This window comes from Tamandua tetradactyla, chromosome 9 (genome assembly GCF_023851605.1).
Source record: "Tamandua tetradactyla isolate mTamTet1 chromosome 9, mTamTet1.pri, whole genome shotgun sequence".
In the NCBI taxonomy this organism is placed as follows: domain Eukaryota; kingdom Metazoa; phylum Chordata; class Mammalia; order Pilosa; family Myrmecophagidae; genus Tamandua; species Tamandua tetradactyla.
In genome coordinates this window covers 46,156,778-46,175,551 of record NC_135335.1, presented here as the reverse complement: position 1 = coordinate 46,175,551, position 18,774 = coordinate 46,156,778, and the positions used below count along the sequence as shown (strand labels likewise).

At 38.4% G+C, this 18,774-nt stretch overlaps 1 protein-coding gene across 1 annotated transcript in view; it reads left to right on the top strand.

Moving 5' to 3' along the window:
• LOC143647082 (uncharacterized) overlaps positions 1 to 17,936 on the top strand; it is a 33,195-nt gene extending 15,259 nt beyond the window's left edge. Inside the window, exons 2-7 of the mRNA XM_077116708.1 lie at positions 4,500 to 4,803; positions 5,761 to 5,846; positions 7,067 to 7,192; positions 7,967 to 8,062; positions 8,532 to 8,614; positions 9,071 to 17,936. Coding sequence (XP_076972823.1) covers positions 5,819 to 5,846; positions 7,067 to 7,192; positions 7,967 to 8,062; positions 8,532 to 8,614; positions 9,071 to 10,105 — 1,368 coding nt within the window. The 5' untranslated portion in view covers positions 4,500 to 4,803; positions 5,761 to 5,818 and the 3' untranslated portion in view covers positions 10,106 to 17,936. The remainder of the gene's footprint in view (positions 1 to 4,499; positions 4,804 to 5,760; positions 5,847 to 7,066; positions 7,193 to 7,966; positions 8,063 to 8,531; positions 8,615 to 9,070) is intronic.
• Positions 17,937 to 18,774: the final 838 nt, after the last annotated feature.

The window sequence follows — 18,774 nt, the reverse complement described above, 5'->3', positions numbered from 1 at the left end:
AAAGTACTCTCTTTTTCCTTAACAAAAGCATTTCCTGCGTATTTAACATATTTAAGTTACCAAAAAAAGATCTTGAAATCAGTCTTCAAGCCAACATCCTACAAAACACAATTCTTTTTTGTTGTTTCTATTTTGTGTGTGTATGTGAAAACTAACATAAACAAAAAAGCAGTAAATTTCAAAGCACATCATAACAATTAGTTGTAGAACAGATTTCATAGTCTGGTATGGGTTACACCTCCACAGTTTTAGGTTTCTACTTCTAGCTGCTTTAAGATATTTAGAAATAATAATATAATGATTTGGCAGTCACACTCATTTGTTAAACCCTACCTTTTCTGTATAATCCCACCATCACTTTTAAGACATTTTATGTTAATTTGACAGTACTCTTCAGACATCCGAAAATATGCACCAAACCTACAAAAGGACACAAATAGAGGGCTTATAAGCTTCAATTAAAATATTTTTGCTGTCAGATATAGCAAATTTCATGAGCTTTTGATTTCTCATTTGCCTTTTGCAAATACTTTAATGAAACTATTTTAGAACATTGCAATTTCTTAATGTAATCTGAGTATCAGTTAACAAGCATTCCATTTGATGGGTTGGGAGCTCCCTCCTGGAGTGCCTTTCTGAAATGAGTCATTTTGTCTACTTGTAGTATTTCCCATAATGGGCATTGGAATTCTAGGTTGTCTTTGGTGAGATGTTGCCGTTTTGTTAGATAGGCACAGCTTCTAACCCTTCAGTTTTTTTGTTTGTTTTTTTTTACATGGGCAGGCACCAGGAATCAAACCCAGGTCTCGGGCATGGCAGGTGAGAACTCTGCCTGCTCAGCCACCATGGCCTGCCCTAACCCTTCCGTTTTTGAACATGTAGATGCCACAGTGTCAGAGGGTGGAGAATCAAAATTTTAAGAATTTGAGCATTCTGTCTTTATCATTTCATTTCTTCACTTTTGCATGGTTAAAGAAGCTAGCAGTAAGAAAAATGAAACTGGGACAGTGTGGCACTCTTCAGCACAGAGTATAGTGAGGCTCGCTATGCTTTGGCTGCTTGGGGCTTTTCCACACTGCCCACCGGCCTGTGTTGCCCGCAGCATCCACTTCCTCCTCTGCTTCTGTCATACGCTCCTCTGGGGCCGGGGCCTCAATCCCTAGTCACCAAGTAGCTTCTGTTGGATCTGTGGGCTGAAAGACACACCGCTGCACATTGTGGAAGCCACAAGCTGGTGGCATCAAGAGTTACCTGCCCTCCTGCTGCGGCCAGGTAGTGTGGGCTTCTGTCGTGGCTCCAAGCAGTGGGGCGTCCCCACTGCTAACTTTCCTGGGCAAGTAGTAGACAGTCTTCGAGCTGATACACCCACTGTCATTTATTATCATTGAGCCCGTGTTGGAAGTGGAGATGTCTATAAAGTAGTGGTAAGCGTGTGATAGAACCCATACTACAAGAATACAAAAAAATCCATGGATACTCACATGCATATATTCAAAGAGGAGTTCTATGGGGAAATCCTCAATTTGGTGGCTACCTCAAACCAGAAAAGAACTTTGGTTCTTTAGAGTCACTTATTTCAGCAATTCAAGGTGATATTCAGGAAGCTAAGAAGCAGTAATGAGTAATCAAATGTTCTATATTTGATTGGGCTCTATGTACAACCTTGTGATGATACTGTGAACCAGTAATTTTATACTTTGGATAATTCTATGCTGTGTGAATATGTCTCAATAAAATTACATTAAGAGAAAAAGAAAAATAACTAGAATTACCAGAACATTTGAAACTCAAAGGAGACAATTTGTTCTACATTCCTTAAAACAAATTAATGAATGACCACTGCTAAAAAATAATTTATTCATTCACTGTTTTCTAATATCTCACTGCTCATAACTACACCTTCTCCTGTTGGCTATATTTTAAAAATCAGTCATTTTCCAATAGCTGTGAATTAGTTTAAACAGTACAGTGGAATTATAGTGTAAGTGCAGGTGAAAGACATATCTCTAGTTTTAGAAGAGACATGATTTTCATGGTAAAATACCAGTATGTATGTACATTTTTGTTTTCAGTGCCATTCTAGAGTGCCTGTAGCTTGGGAGAAAAGCATAAATGAGAAAGTTGTAGTTAAATAATATTCATTTTATGTAGTTTCCTTCCTGCTAACTATGTAATTTTTGGTCATTTGAGTCTTTTGTTTATGTTGGCAGAAATTTGAAAATGATTTTTGGAAAATTAGGGCTATAGATTGTTTTGTGCCCCTGCAATAGTACATCATTTTTCACTTTAGCACTGGATTTACTGGAAAGGAGGGGTAATATATCAAAGGTAATTTTAAAGATGAAACAACTCATCATAAATTAGCTTTTCCTAATATGCTTAGATGAATTAAACTAAAGTATATTGAAAAATATCTAAAAGTCACACTGGATTGGGGGTAACATGGATAAATCCAGTAGGTTGTGTTTTATTTATGGTATATGACTTTTCGGCAAACAGCAGCTATGGCATTTTTTTCATTTCTGTATAAAAAATATTTATATAATGTAATTTAACCATAGAAGTAAAATACATTAACAAAAGATTTCTCAGTTCATTAGGCATATGTGCAGTCAGATGCATCTGTTAGTTATCTGGGCAATCTTTGTTTGTTTTCTGGAATATAGCACTCAGATTTATTAAATGTTTTCCCCTGTGCAAAGGAAATACAAACAGCAGTTGAATTCTCCCATAGGAAAAGAAGCTGAATAGTTGAGAACTTTGGGAGGAGAGCAAAGTCACAGTATTCTATGTTACTTACCTCAGAATTAAGTTAGCCTCAATGTCCCCTCTTATTTTTGGATTCTGGGAATTTTTCGAAGCAATGGGATGAGAACTGGACTTATCCATTTCCATTTTACCAAAACTATTAATTTCCAGTTATGGTTCTATCCAAGTAGTACCTTAATTTAATTTAAAAAAATATATATTTAAATTTTTTTGGTATGTGATTTTTTATGTCTCCAGTTATACTCTAGAAATGGGAGACAAGAGAGGATAGCTTTGAATCTTGAGAAGTTTTAATGTTGTTTGAGGGGGTACCATGCAGAATACAAGAAGAGGTGACTAGAATAGCTTGAATACAGTCATGGGACTGAGATTCCAGTTAAGTCTAGGAGGAACAAAAAGTTACAAAAAGGAGGTAATGTTCCAGCTGTTCTTTGGTTCCAAGTTATAGATTGAGACCTGGATGTATTTATGGGGAGATTATTAGAACTGGTAGCATGGTTTATTTAAGAGGAATCTTTAATGATGGTGGTAAGTCATCATTTTTAGCTGTGTGAGGAAAGGGTAAAAGTGCTCATGCAGTTTGATTGTGAGGGGAGGAACAGTATTATCAACCATAAGAAAGAAAATTGGTACAGGTATATTTTGTTTCAAAATAGAAGAGAAAATGAGTTTAGATCATGAAGGGATTGATTGTGATAAGAGGAAAGGTTGTGGGTAAAGATTTTAATTTTATTCACTAATATAGTTTCCAAAGAAGAAGAAAAGACAGGAAATCAATTAGAGAAGGACAACTTAGTCAAGGGTAAATTGCCCCTTCAGTGAGAGAGAAAGAATAACTAATGGATATGAATGCAGGAATAATTGTAGAGATTTTGGTGCTAAACTGTGATTTCTTAAATTATATCATTCATCTAATTATGAGTTTAATCTGTCTGCTGAAAGAAATGTTAAATGTGAGAGTATGTGAGATCCAAGAACTATAGAGGACTTGAGTGACTAAAGAATACAGAAGAATGATTCAATTAACAAGATATATCCAAAAGCAGTAGGAATTGTGATGGCATTTAGACCTAAAACAAATAGCTTAGTAATGCGCTGTCAGATGCAGTAATGAATAAGATGGATAGAGACATGTCTTTTGGGTGCAGATCTGATAAATGCTCAGATGTTTATTGACTGATGGGATAAGTAGAGTGACATCAGAAATATTGTTCTCAGGAAGCATCTGGTGTCAACTAATCCTTGTCATCAGTGTTAATATGAGGGCTAAGCTTTTAAAATATGTAATTCTCCAAGTGTATCTGATACAACCATTTTTTCTCTGAACTTTGGATGCGAATGGGTAAATTAACACTGTCTCCATTTATGACATATTGTCATTCATTGTCCATGAAATGCATGTAATTAGTGATGTTTTAGAAGAGAATTTACAATATACACATCTGTTCACATATATAAGGAACTGTGGTATGTTGCAGCTGATGATAATTAATATAGGAAAAGATTTCACCTACCACTTCACAAAAATATTGTGCTGGTTTGAAAGGAATTATGCCCCCTAAGAAAAGCCATGTTTTAATATAAATTCCATTTCATAAAGTTAGAATAATCCCTATTCAATACTCTATACTTGAAACTGTAATGAGATCATCTCCCTGGTTGATGTGATTTAGTCAAGAATGGTTGTTAAACTGGATTAGGGGATGACATGTCTCCACCTATTTGGGTAGATCTTGATAGGTTTATTGGAGTCCTATAAAAGAGGAAATACTTTGGAGAGTGAGAGATTCCAAGAGAGCAGAACGATGTAGCCACGAGATGCAGAGAGTCCACGAACCAGCAACCTTTGGAGATGAAGAAGGAAAACGCCTCCCAGGGAGCTTCGTGAAACAGGAAGCCAGGAGACAAAGCTAGCAGATGATGCCATGTTTGCCATGTGCCCTTCCAGCCAAGAGAGAAGCCCTGACTGTGTTCGCCATGTGTCTTCTCACTTGAGGGAGAAACTCTGAACTTCATCGGCCTTCTTGAACCAAGGTATCTTTCCCTGGATGGATGTCTTAGATTGGGCATTTCTATAGACTTGTTTTAATTGGGACATTTTCTCAGCCTTTGAACTGTAAACTAGCAACTCATTAAATTCCCCTTGTTAAAAGCCATTCATTCCGTTTCTGGTATATTGCATTCCAGCAGCTAGCAAACTAGAACAAGTATCAAAACAAGAAAATAGATTTTTTTCTCAAATCTCTTCATTTATGGTTTCCATGCCTCCTAGTCTGATGAGGATTGTGGGACATAACAATGACATTTTATAATTCTGTTTTCTGATGCAGGGATATTCGTGATGAGAGTTGCATGATGGGAGTCATTGGTCCCTCCAAATTGATCAAGCTCTTGGGTAAATTAACCCCATAGTTATATTAAGTTTCTTGGTTAATAACCAAATCCACTGGGCTGAGATGTTGAGGAGTTACGTTGTTACACATAAATTGTGAAAGAACCAAGATGGATAAGTGTACCCAGAAGGACAGGTGCAGGTAGAGCAGGGAGGGAGAGTTCAGAGACAGGGATGGATGTTGGAGAACAAATGCTAATGCATCATCCAGTTATTATTATTTGTGAGAAATTCCTAACTGCTTTCTCTGATCATTGAGATCTAATTCCAGAGGACCCGTGGGTCAGGAATTCCTGTTTTCAAATCAGGGAGAGAATTAAAAGTCTCTGAAAACCATGGGTATGTTAATACACACAATTCAGTGATTTTCATATTCTTATCTGTAAAATGAAGGTATTCATATTTTCATTATTTGCTATAGAATTCAGGACCTTCTTTGTCTTCAGCCTCAGAAAGACCTCTCCCTATTTCTCTTAGAGCACTCTGTATTTTCCTGTTGACTGGACTGGGTTTACTCCCAGGTAAAGGAGATTCATGATAGTTTAGTCTGGAAGTTGTGGTCAAGACTTGATTCTGAAGGATACTATCTCCTTTCTCAGCTTTGTTCATCTACTCCTTGTCTGATTTTGCATGAAGATCTAGAGAAAGACACTTGTCATGTCAGCTATTTACAATGCAACCACAGGTAAGTAGGGAATTCTTTAACTGAGGCCAGACCACTATTGCCAGCAAGATGGGAAAGTTTGCAGATTTTGAAATATTCAAAAAAGAAAACTACAATTTTCTTTAAACTGTTGTACCCAATTTCAATTTTTTTAAATGAACTTTTAAAATTTTATAAATGTACACAATGTGTAGGAAATACTGTTCCCTTGGGTAGAATAAAAGCTATGGCATTGTAAAAATTTTTCAAGATCTTAAGAGACCAGAAGCAATAAAGGGGCTTCTTTTAATCTTGGACAGACACATGAGAAGAGGATATAAGAGGGATAGTGAAACTGGTGTTCTAGGTCCTAGAAAATGTTGAGAATGGGAAGTCTTCCATCAGAGAAATGATCAGACTAGGATCATCTTTCAGTACAGCTGTCTCAAAGGTCTCTTACTTGTGATCCTGAACCAACAGTACTTAACATTATCTCAAACAATTGAGTTATATATAATTGAGGGAGGCAGCATTTACTGATCCACAGTTCTGTATAAAACCTGGTCAGTGGGCCATGGTGGCTCAAAAGGTAAGAATGCTTGCCTGCCAAGCCCGAGGACCCAGGTTCGTTTCCTGGTGCCTGCCCACGTAAAAAAAAAAAAAAAAAAAAAACCTGGTCAGTTATGCAGAATTCTAGATAATGTTTCAAAGTCCCCTGATATTTTAATGAGTAATAGACCAATGAATTGAATTTAGATAGAAAGGCCTACACACATTAGCACATTGGGTCTGTTCAAATGCGTAAAAAGTATTTTATAAATAAGAGGAAAGTGAGGTCATCCATATACAGAAATAATCTAATCCTAGTCATTTTTTAAAAAGTGATTATATCATGGGTATTTCTTACCTTATAATGAGTCTGTAGATTTACTTGAAATTGGTGGGCAAGAGTATTTTAGTTATGAATGATCTAGAGCAAGTATAATCAGCATCAGGAAGTCATAAGTCTGTTGAGAAATTTCTAAGTGTGTATCATACCACATCACATGATGTTCCTTTTCAATGGAATTGTATGCATTCAAGACCTCAGTGTGTTTCTGAAAGGCAGGTGGTTGTTGAGCATAGAGAATGATCTTTCTTGAACTTTAAATAGATTTTCAGCTTTTTAGTCACAGTTCCTGCTTCATCAGTGCTGCTATTTTGAGTATCACGACTTTGGTAAGGATGGCCCTGTCTATACCGAAATTTCTGTCATATTTTAGGAGTTACGACCTTCAAAGATATAGCTGTAGACTTCACTCAGGAAGAGTGGGCATTGCTAGATGCATCCCAGAGAAAGCTTTTCAGAGAAGTGATGCTGGAGAATATCAGTCATCTCATCTCAGTGGGTGAGTCTCTGGAAATTCATCCATCATTGATATGTATCTGTCAGTCATCTAATCTTATCTACTACCTATATATCATATCTATCGTATATCATCTACTGTTTATTTCAAGTAGTTAGGTCAGCTTCCCGTTATTATATAGGCTTTTTCTATTTTATGTCATTATGTTTTATATTGTGTATAAATTTATTTTATAACTCAATCAGCCACTCAAATCAAGTATGTTCTCTAACTTTTTACTTATATCTACTTCATCCAATAAAATTTAATCTTGGCCACAACTTAATGTCCTTCTTGAATCTCAGTCTCCAACATTCAGAGCAGTGCTGAAAGTCAATAAATATTTTGAATGGACAAATAACTGACTAAACATTTTGAAATAATTCTGTTGTAATAGTTATACTGCAGCTTGAGAAACAGTTGTAAAATCACCACATATATCATTTTCCTCATAGAATGTAGATTGTTTTGGTGGAATATATGCTTATTGGATTAGTTTTGAAAATAATAATCATCAACTGTGGAAACATAGACTTTCTCCATTTAGAATATAGAGGATTCTGCAGTCTCTCTTTGAACTTGCACATAGGCAGCAACAACCAGAGGTCCCTACTGTAGTGGGAACAAGGTCAAGAATTACTTAATGTTCTGTGTTCAAAGTACTTTTGCCTTGCTGAGCTTCAGTGCTTACCTTTTCTTTGGTAGCCTGCCATGGACTTGATAAAGCCCTATTAGCACTTAACTGAAAACCTGGGTATTTTTTTTTCTTATGAACAGGATGTCAGATTTGCAAATCAGATGTACTTTCCCAGTTGGTGCAAGGAAAGGAAGTGTGGAAAGAAGTAACGGGATTTCTCCAAAACCATAGTCCAGGTGAGCTCTAGGAACCTGTGCATCATTAGTGGAGGGGGCCTTATCAGTTGGTGAGTATGTCCTTGGAAATATCAAGTTCAGCTTTCCTTAAGTGAGTTATAAGTTCTGAAATGTAGGCAAGGATGTTGGGAATTTTTTTTTCATATGTCATCATTATTCTATATACTTATCAAACTATTCAAGTATCTTTGACTTTGGAAAAGGGATATTCATGTACTACTGGAATTTAACTTTCATATAATGAGCCTTCTTCTGGTCTTATTACTCTTGGAAGATTTTCCCTCTTTTTCTCTGATTGTTAATGTCCTATAATGTTTCCATCTGTCAGAGTACACCTTAATTTGATATTCTTTCCCACCCAAGTGTCAATGTTTGAACATACTAACAGGGATATTTGGGACTTCCCAGCATTTTCATTCCCATGATGCTACTCTAATAATTTATTGTTTTTCTCCCCCAATACTTACAGGCAGGAAAAGTGCCTGTAAATACCAAGAAATGATATTCATGCAACTCACCTGCAGGAAAGACAATTCTAACATCATGTCATTGGTAAGCTTCATTGGTGTGAACCCTAGTTTTCTGAATAGTTCTGTAGGGATCGAATAATTTAGGAATTCAGTGTAATCACCTAACTATAATTAATGTTGGGGTTAAATGCTAATCCAGCAAAAATCTGTGATAGTTTGAATTTAGGGAAAAATTTAACTGAACACAAAACTCTAAAGTGAGTTTTTATAAAAACATGATTGTATGAATATGATTCGTGTACATAAATTTTGAAACACTATGCAGTTCAATATTGATTGGATAGCTGTGCAGTTGGGATCATATAATAGAGAAATACTCCATGCATGAAGGTGTATAATGTGTATATGAAACTAACATGGGAAAGATTTGAATTGGAGACTATCACTGAATGATTAGTTGTGAATTCATATGGATGGAAATAAATAAATCTATGTAAATGGGCAAATGTTTGACAGTTTCTCATTCACCTCTCTACAGCAATCTCACACTCAAAAGAATTCCTCTCAATGTAATTATTTGCAAGAAGAATCCACTCTCAGATCCGCAGTGGCTCGACATGCATTAATTCTCATGAGAAAGAAACCATATTTTAACAAACCATTTCGAAAAGTCCTCAGTGACAAGTCATCTTTTATTCAACATAAGCCGATTCACTATAAAAGTAAGGTATATGAATGCCATCAAATTGCTAGTGACTTTATTGAGAGCTGTGGCCACAAACAATATAATGGAACTAAAACTGGAGATAAACCATATGAATGTCTTCTATGTGATAAAATTTTCACTAGATTTTCTCACTTTAGACAACATGAGAGAACTCACACTGGTGAGAAGCCCTATAAATGTCATCTGTGTGGAAAAACCTTTAGTCAGTCTTCTAATCTTCGACAACATGAGAGAACTCACACTGGAGAGAAAGCCTATGAATGTCATCTATGTGGGAAAACCTTCGTTTCTTGTTCTACCCTCAGAAGACATAAGAAAACTCACACAGGAGAGAAACCCCATGAATGTCATCTATGTGGAAAAGCCTTCAGTCTATATTCTGGTCTTCGACGACATGAGAGAACTCACACTGGAGAGAAACCCCATGAATGTCATGTATGTGAGAAAGCCTTCAGTGAATACTCTGGTCTTAGACGACATGAAAGAACACACACTAGAGAGAGACCCTATAAATGTCATGTATGTGGTAAAACCTACAGTCAGTATTCTCATCTTAGACAACATGAGAGAACACACACTGGAGAAAAACCCCATAAATGCCATCTCTGTGGGAAAGCCTTCACTCTGTGCTCTACTCTCAAACAGCATGAGAGAACTCACACTGGAGAGAAACCCCATGAATGCTATCTCTGTGGGAAAGCCTTCAGTCAGCATTCTGTTCTTAGACGACATGAGAGAACTCACACTGGAGAGAAACCCCATGAATGTCATCTATGTGGGAAGGCCTTCAGTAGGTATTTTCACCTCAGACGACATGAGAGAACTCACAGGAGAGAAACCCCATGAATGCAATCTATGTTGTAAATGCTGTGGTCAGTATTCTTAAACAACATAAGAGAACACACCAGAGAGAAACCCCTTAAATGGAGTTCTCATGTTGTTTCAGTGCTCTGCCCTCAAACAACGTTAAAGAACTCACACTGGAGAGAAGCCTAAATATCATCTACATGGGAAAGCTTTCACTCCGAGTTTTCTCACTGTGAGAGAACTCACAGTGAACATAAGCCAAATGAATGTCATCTATATGGGAAAACCTTAATTTTTAGGAGACAATATGAAATTACTCAAACTCGAGAGATACCCTGTGAGTGTCATGAATTTGGGAAAGCTTTCAGTCAATATTCTGATCTTAGATGGAATGAGAGAGCTCACACTACACATATTTTGAATGTGGAAAAGACTTCAGACATTGCATTAATCTTTAATCACACCAGAGAACTCCCATACTGAAAAAACATTAATCAATATGCTTTTAATCACCTTTACTATTAAAGTTAATGAAAGAAGTTCATACAGGAAAGAGCTTGTATGAATGTCATCTATGTAGCAAGGCCTGTAGTAGATGGTCTGATAATATAACATATGAGGGAATTCACAGTATGAATGTAATGGATGTGGAGGGTCTTCATCTATCACTCTAACTGATAAGCCAGAGAAATTGCACATGTATATACTTGTTGTAGGAATGCCTTAATTTGTAATTTATCCTTTAATTTTAAAGGATAAAATGAGTGATCAGCACAGGATAGAAACATTAGGTCTGTAATTACTGTATGCTCTCAGTGAAGCACAAGACTTGGTGTGCAAAAAGTATTCAATTTTGGGAAACCACAAAAACATGAAGTAGCAGGCAGAAGTCATGAAGTAAGAGGGAAAAGTCCTCATTAGGAGGATGAAAGCTCTTGGGGGAGATCCAGAAATTTCTTGATGGAGAATATATTCAGTGTAAAATCAAGGGAAATGATAAATGATTTATTCATAAATTGTGGAGGTTCTGGGCATGAGTTAATGTGTCTGTATTAAGGATAGTGTTTTGGGGGAGTGGGCAAATTATTGGATATTTAGTGGCCAAGTTATAGAGATAAGTGGGAAAATGGTATTGGTGTTGGAATAGGAGAATGTGAAATCTATGATTCAGGAGTCTTCTAGCATAAATGAATATGCTTCTGTGGTTACCTCTAACGGATCAGTGATGGACATTTCTTAGGTCTGTGATTAAATATCTGAATGGTAGGTACAGATGTTTGTTTTGTTTTTGATCTTAGAAGGAACAGTACTTCATCTCAGCAACTATAGTCTTTGCCAGGTGGGATGAGAGGGTCTTGAACACTATACTTCACTGAGTCAAGCAGAGGTCCAAATAGTTCCCATTTCCCCTCAGTAAAGGCCCATGTATCAGAACCTGCTGATAGATTCCAAAATTTACAATATTTACAGGTTAATAGATTCCAGAATTTACAGGGCCCATATGTAATGCCATTATGATGGCCCAGATATGTGAATCCAGTCTGTGACATTAATTTTGGAAAAATCACAATCCAGAGCATGCATATATGAATATGGGATATAACAAACTGCTTTTCACACACAGTGAGGCTTCAGATCCTAGTGGGGGAGAGGCTGAGGATAATCCTTCCTGTAAGATGAAGATAATGGACTTAAGTTCAGTGACACCCATGAAATAGCTGAATTTCTGATGACCACTTCCACTGCTGGGTGTATCCACGACTACTGGACATGTAAATTCTGACTATGAAATTTGGGGCCCAGGAAACACAGATCATTTTTCAGTTATCATAATTTTATGATTGTGAAATTCTTTCCTACTAAAATGGGGACACCAGAAGTATTTCTGTTCTCATTGCTATATCATATTTTATGAAATACTGAAAGACATTACTTTTCCCTAAATAGAGATCAAGAAAATGTTTTTTCTCTTAACACCCATTGTGTATAGATATTAATGGTGGACATATGTAGTGAAATAAGTCAAAGAGTGGAAAGAAAACAGAAAACTGGGAGGTTAGGGCAGGAAGAAACTTTGCTTGCAGATGACATATTTGTGTATATAGAAAACTATTAAAATTGCAAAAGAAAATTAGATGCTATATTAATTTTAGGAATGTCACAGGGTCTGAAGTAAAAATAAAGTTCAATTTCTGTATTTTTGATGTTTATTGAGAAGTGATCCATGTTGTATCCCAGACCATCACAACCAGCTGCATTGCCTATGACTGTTTCTCCATGGAAGCCCTGGCTTTCATACAAGTAGAATGATTAGTTTCTTTAATTTTTAAGAACCAGGAGTTGGTATTCTCACTTGTGTTGGTAACAACTATTTTGAGAAAGTGCCGTCTTCCTTCTTAACCAAATGTGAGGTATCATTACGTATTATTTACAGTTCACAGTACTATACACATATTAAAATATTTACCCTTTTAAATCTCTATGAATTAATTTCTGTTCTTTTCCTCAAATGGAGGAACAGAGCAGTCACATAATTTGTTCCAAGGATATTCAGATAGTGGGTGGCTGAGCCGAGATGTTGCCAACTATTGCTCAAGAAGTCAGTGTATTAAACACAATACTACACTGCCTGCTCATACACAATACATACTTCTGGATTGGTGGAGATATGTGGTACCAAGCCCTGCCCACCTGAGCTTCTGAAGGTCACTTCCACACATATTTTAGGTTAATCAATTTAGGATCCTGAAATATGCCACAGATGTTCAAAAGTCTTAAAAAGTTAATGAAATTGTAGTAGTTATAAAATATATTATTGGTTTATAAAAATAATACAGTACAAGCAATGTAAGAAACATTTCAAAAATTAAGAGTTCATTTTCTCGAATATAGGTCCAGTTTGCACATGGAGGACAGGAAAATATAGGAAGGCCATGGTATCATGTTCAGACTTCCTTTTTTGGGTTGCACTATCTTTAAATATTATATGCCAAGTGAGTTTGTTTAGATTTTCTGACTCCACAAAGTCCAGACCAAGACAGAGATTTCTTTTTCCATTACTTAAAACGGAGAAAATGAGATAATTTAGGGAAACAAAACCCTTGGGAGTACGTTGGTGACTGTAAATAATATCTTTGTGTAGTTTGGAACTAGTCAGTCACCTTTATGTACATTTCGTCTGTTCTGAATCCCAGATCCAATATCCTATGTTAAATGCATTAATATGCATATATTACCACATCAAATGAATTACTAGTTTCCATTTCTGAACAAGACAAAGTGAAGAGACTGGATTTAACCTCAAGCTGAAAGCAACTAAGGCAAAGTATATGAGAATAGTTTTCATGTATTGGATGTTGGGCTGTTAATCATAGTGGACTCTGAAACAGAAAGAAAAAATGAAGTGAGGACTACTGTCACTTAGCTTACTCCCAGTCCTGGCAACATTAGCTCTTATTTCTATATTAATGAGCTTCTGTATGTTCTGAATTTTTATTTAGTTATCATGGGGCTTAAAGTTAACATCTGTATTAGCTAGCATTCTCTAGAGAAACAGAATCAACAGGGAACACTCGCAAATATAAAATTCATAGAATGTCTCACATGACTTTGGGAACACAGAGTCCAAAATTCGCAGGGCAGGCTGTGAAGCTGACAATTCGATGGAGGATCTGGATGAACTCCACAGGAGAGGCTCGCTAGCTGTAGCAGGAAGAGCCTGTCTCTTCTCAATCCTCCTTAAAAGATTTCCAGTGATTAGATTAAGCATCACTCATTGCAGAAGACACTCCCCTTTGGCCGATTACAAATGGAATCAGCTGTGTATGCAGCTGACATGATCATGAATTAATTCTATGAAATATCCTCATCGCAACAGACAGGCCAGCGCTTGCCCAACCAAACAGATACCACCACTTGGCCAAGTTGACACATGAACCTGACCATGACAGTCCACCCTATGTCAACTTGGTAGCTATACATACCACTTTAAACCATACCTAATTTCTAACAACAAAACGCATTTTTTCTTTCACCTAACAATACTTAACTGTCCTGCATATAACTGGAAATACATTAAGCCTCTCCAGAATAGGATGCAAATCCTTGGGTATTATTTACTTTTAAACTTGATATCTTACAACTTAAATAGTATAATATGAACAAAACAGCATTACAGTCCTCATTTCTGTAACTGATCACATGGTTAAAGTTCATATTTATCACTACCTTCTTCCACTATCCATTCCATGTTCCCTTTACCCTCAGCAAGCACCTCAGCTGGCCGTGATTCTTTCCCTTGTGGGGAGACCCAAACCTTCATTCCTGAAGTTTCAGAGCCATTGGTAGTCCTGCCTGGACTGGGTTCTTGCAGTTTTACATCGATTTTAATCATAGGACATGGTAGTACTAAACACCCCCTAGGGGAGCTCCTACATTCCAAGAAAACTCTTCTTTACCTCCATTATGTAGTTGCAGTCCTACTTCCCCCTGATAGGGTCAGTCACCCCAGACAATAATGTAATACCCTTCTTGGCATGTTGATCCAGTGGCATAAGTAGCCCAAAGTGACCAGGTGGCAGTCTTAGATTCCAGTTCAGTGGAATTGTTGTTTCTCCTGGTGGAAGCACTCCCTCTTCTGAAACTAAAACTTGTAGACCAGCAGAGCTCAGGGTCGCAGGGACAGGAAGCAAAAATTTTCCTAGTGGATCACTAGGGGTAATAGTGAGTGGTACTACTCCCATTTCCACCCCTTGGTTCCTGGACCCATGGATCCTGGCTATGGGAGAAACAGCACCACACAGCGGACGCTGATTCAGAGCATACACAGCTTCCTGGAGAACATTACCCCAGCCTTTCAAGTTTTTGCCACCTAGTTGGCACCATAATTGAGTTTTCAAAAGGCCATTCTACCGTTCTATCAATCCAGCTGCTTCTGGATGATGGAGAACATGGTAACACCAGAGAATTCCATGAGCATGTGCCCATTCCCGCACTTCATTTGCTGTGAAGTGTGTTCCTTGATCAGAAGCAATGCTATGTGGAATACCATGATGATGCATAAGGCATTCTGTAAGCCCATGGATGGTAGTTTTGGCAGAAGCATTGCAGGGAAAGCAAACCCATATCCAGAGTATGTATCTGTTCCAACTAGAACAAATTGTTGCGCCTTCCATGAAGGGAGTCATCCAATTTAATCAACTAGCCAACATGTAGCTGGCTGGTCACCTCGGGGAATGGTGCCTTATCAGGGGCCAAGTGTAGGTCTCAGCTGCTGGCAGATTGGGCACTCATCAGTGACTGTAGCCAAGTCAGCCTTGGAGAGTGGAAGTCTATGTTGCTGAGCCCATGCATAACTTCCATCCCCACCACTGTGACCACTTTGTTCATGAACCCATTGGGCAATGATAGCAGTTGCTGGGAAAAGAGGCTGATTGGTATTCACAGAACAGGTCATCTTATCCACTTGATTATTAAGACCTTCCTCTGTTGAAGTCACCCTCTGGTGTGCATTCACATGGTACACAAATATGTTCATGTTTTTTAGCCCACTCAGCAAGGTCTATCCACATACTTCTTCCCCAGACCTCTGTTGCCAGTTTTCCAGTTAGGTCTTTCCAAGTCCCAGACCATCCAGCCAAACTGTTAGCAACAGCCCATGAGTCAGTATACAAATGCACCTCTGGCCAGTTTTCCTTCCAAGCAAAATGAACAACCAGGTGCACTGCTCAAAGTTCTGCCCACTGGGAGGATTTTTCCTCACCGCTGTCCTTCAAGGACACCCAGGAAGGGGTTGTAGTGCTGCAGCTGCCCACTTTTGGGTAGTACCTGCATATTGTGCTGAACCATCTGTAAACCAGGTCTGAATTTTCTCTTCCTCAGTCAATTCACTGTAAGGAACTCCCCAAGAGGCCATAGCTCTGGTCTGGCAAAGAGAAGATAATGTGGCAGGAGTGAAGACCATGGGCATTCGGGCCAGTTCTTCATGTAGCTTACTTGTGCCTTCAGGACCTGCTCTGGCCCTATCTCGTATAGACCATTCCCATTTTACAACAGAGTGCTGCTGCAAATGCCCAGTTTTATTGCTTGGTGGGTCAGACAATACCCAGCTCATGATAGGCAACTCAGGTCTCATGGTAACTTGGTGGCCCATGATTAAGCATTCAGTCTCTATGAAGGCCCAGTAGCAGGCCAAAAGCTGTTTCTTAAAAGGAGAGTAGTTATCTGCAGCAGATGGTAAACCTTTGCTCCAAAATCCTAAGGGTCTGCATTGTGATTCTTCTATAGGGGCCTGCCAAATGCTCCAGACAGCATCTCTATTTGCCACTGACACTTCCAGCACCATTGGATCTGCTGGGTCATACAGCCTAAGTGGCAGAGTGGCTTGTACAGCAGTCTGGACTTCCTCTTGTTCAGGACTGCACTCAAAATTAGCAGCTTTTCTGGTCACTCAATAAATGGGCCAGAGTAACACACCCAAATGAGGAATATGTTATTGCTGAAATCCAAAGAGACCAAGTAGGCGTTGTGCCTCTTTTTTGGTCATAGGAGGGGCCAGATGCAGCAACTTATCCTTCACCTTAGACTTATCTCAACATGCCCCACACTACTGGACACCTAGAAATTTCACTGAGGTGGAAAGCCCCTGTATTTTTGTTGGATTTATCTCCCATACTCTGACATGCAAATGCCTTACCAGTAAGTCTAGAGTAGTTGCTACTTCTTGCTCACTAGGTCTAATCAACATGATATCATCAATATAATGGATCAGTGTGATGTCTCATGGGAGGGAGAAATGATCAAGGTCCCTGCAGCAAGATGATGACATAGGGCTGGAGAGTTGATAAACTGCTGAGGTAGGACAGTGAAAGTATATTGCTGACCTTGCCAGCCGAAAACACACTGTTTCTGGTGGTTCTTACTAATAGCTATTGAGAATAAAGCATTTGCCAGATCAAAGCTGCATACCAGGTACCAAGGGATGTACTGATTTGCTCAAGCAATGATACCACATCTAGAACAACAGCTGCAATTGGAGTTACCACATGGTTGAGCTTACAGTAATCCACTGTCATCCTCCAAGACCCATCTGTTTTCTGCACAGGCCAGATAGGAGTGTTGAATGGGGATGTGGTGGGAATCAACACCCCTGCATCCTTCAAGTCCTTAAGAGTGGCAGTAATCTCTGCAATCACCCCAGGAATCTGATATTGCTTCTGATTTACTATTTTGTTCAGTAGGGGCAGTTCTAGTGGCTTCCACTTGCCCTTTCCCACCATTATCTCACACCCTTAAAATCCATTCTCATACGTATTCCCCTGATTTCTGTCTATATAAATTGGAAAACTCACACAGTTCTTTTGGAGTATAATGTACCTCCTCATGTATGATACTTTGTACCTCACCTTTAGGGGCCTGTTCAGACTTTAGTTTAGTTATAGGTCTGGAAGAAATGAGGGGTGGTGGGTCATGAAAAGAATTAGAAATATCTTCCAAGCCATTTGCTTCAGAGCCTTCGTTTGCAGTTTCATCTGGTGAAACAGGATTAATCACTCTAAGGATAATCCCTTCAGAGGAGGTTGGGTGGCCAACTCTTCAAGGCAGGCTGGAGGTGGGGCAGTTATTATGTCCACAGGGAAAACTATTACAGGGTTATCTACAGAAGACTCAGCATGATCTCAGGTTTCAACTTCACCCCCAACATCATTATCAATCCGTATTTCACCATCCCATTTTTCAGGGTCTCACTCCTTTCCAATCAATGCCCTCACTTTAATGTCAGACACCATGCAAGATTAAGATTTTGGTTTACATTGTAAAGTTGCCGCTCTAAAAATAAGATTCTGAGTCTGATTTTCAGAGATCTCAGGTCTACAACTACAGGGAATAAGATTTTCCTTCAGGATACCCATAGAAATGTCTACATCTGTCAGATGGCACTTAAGCTTCTCGTTTGAAGCCTTAAGCCCATCCCTTTCACTCCTTAATGCAGCCAATGTATCTAACAACAACCAACCAACATCTCTATACCTCTTATTTCTACAAAACTCTGTAGAGGTGTCAAAAACATTATCCCCAAGAGCCTGGCTTCATACAAGTGAAGCATTAAGAGAATCGAATGGTGATATTTTGACTATGTCTTTTGCCAACTCACTCCATGGATTGGGAGTGTCATTCTGATTATGGGAATCAGAGTCCTTAGTGTCTTTGATTTCAGTCAGAGTAGAAAACCATTCATAAAAACCCATTTTTAATATTCTGTTTTTTAAGAACCACTCCTGGTACCAAGATGTGTTAGTTAGGGTTCTCTGGAGAAACAGAATCAATAGGGAACACTCGCAAATAAAAAATTTATAAAAGTGTCTCATGACCGTGGAAACACAGAGTCCTAAAGCCGCAGGGCAGGCTGTGAAGCCGACAATTCTGATGGAGGGTCTTGACAACCTCTACAGGAGAGAATCACCAACTGAAACAGGAAGAACCTTTGTCTTCTGAATCCTCCTTAAAAGGTTTCCAGTGATCAGATTAAGCATTACTCATTGCATTGCAGAAGACACTCCCCTTTGGCTGATTACAAATGGAATCAGCTGTGGATGTAGCTGACATGATCATGATTTAATTCTATGAAATGTCCTCCTCGCAACAGATACGCCAGCACTTGCCCAACCAGACGAACAGGTACCACCACTTGGCCAAGTTGACACATGAAC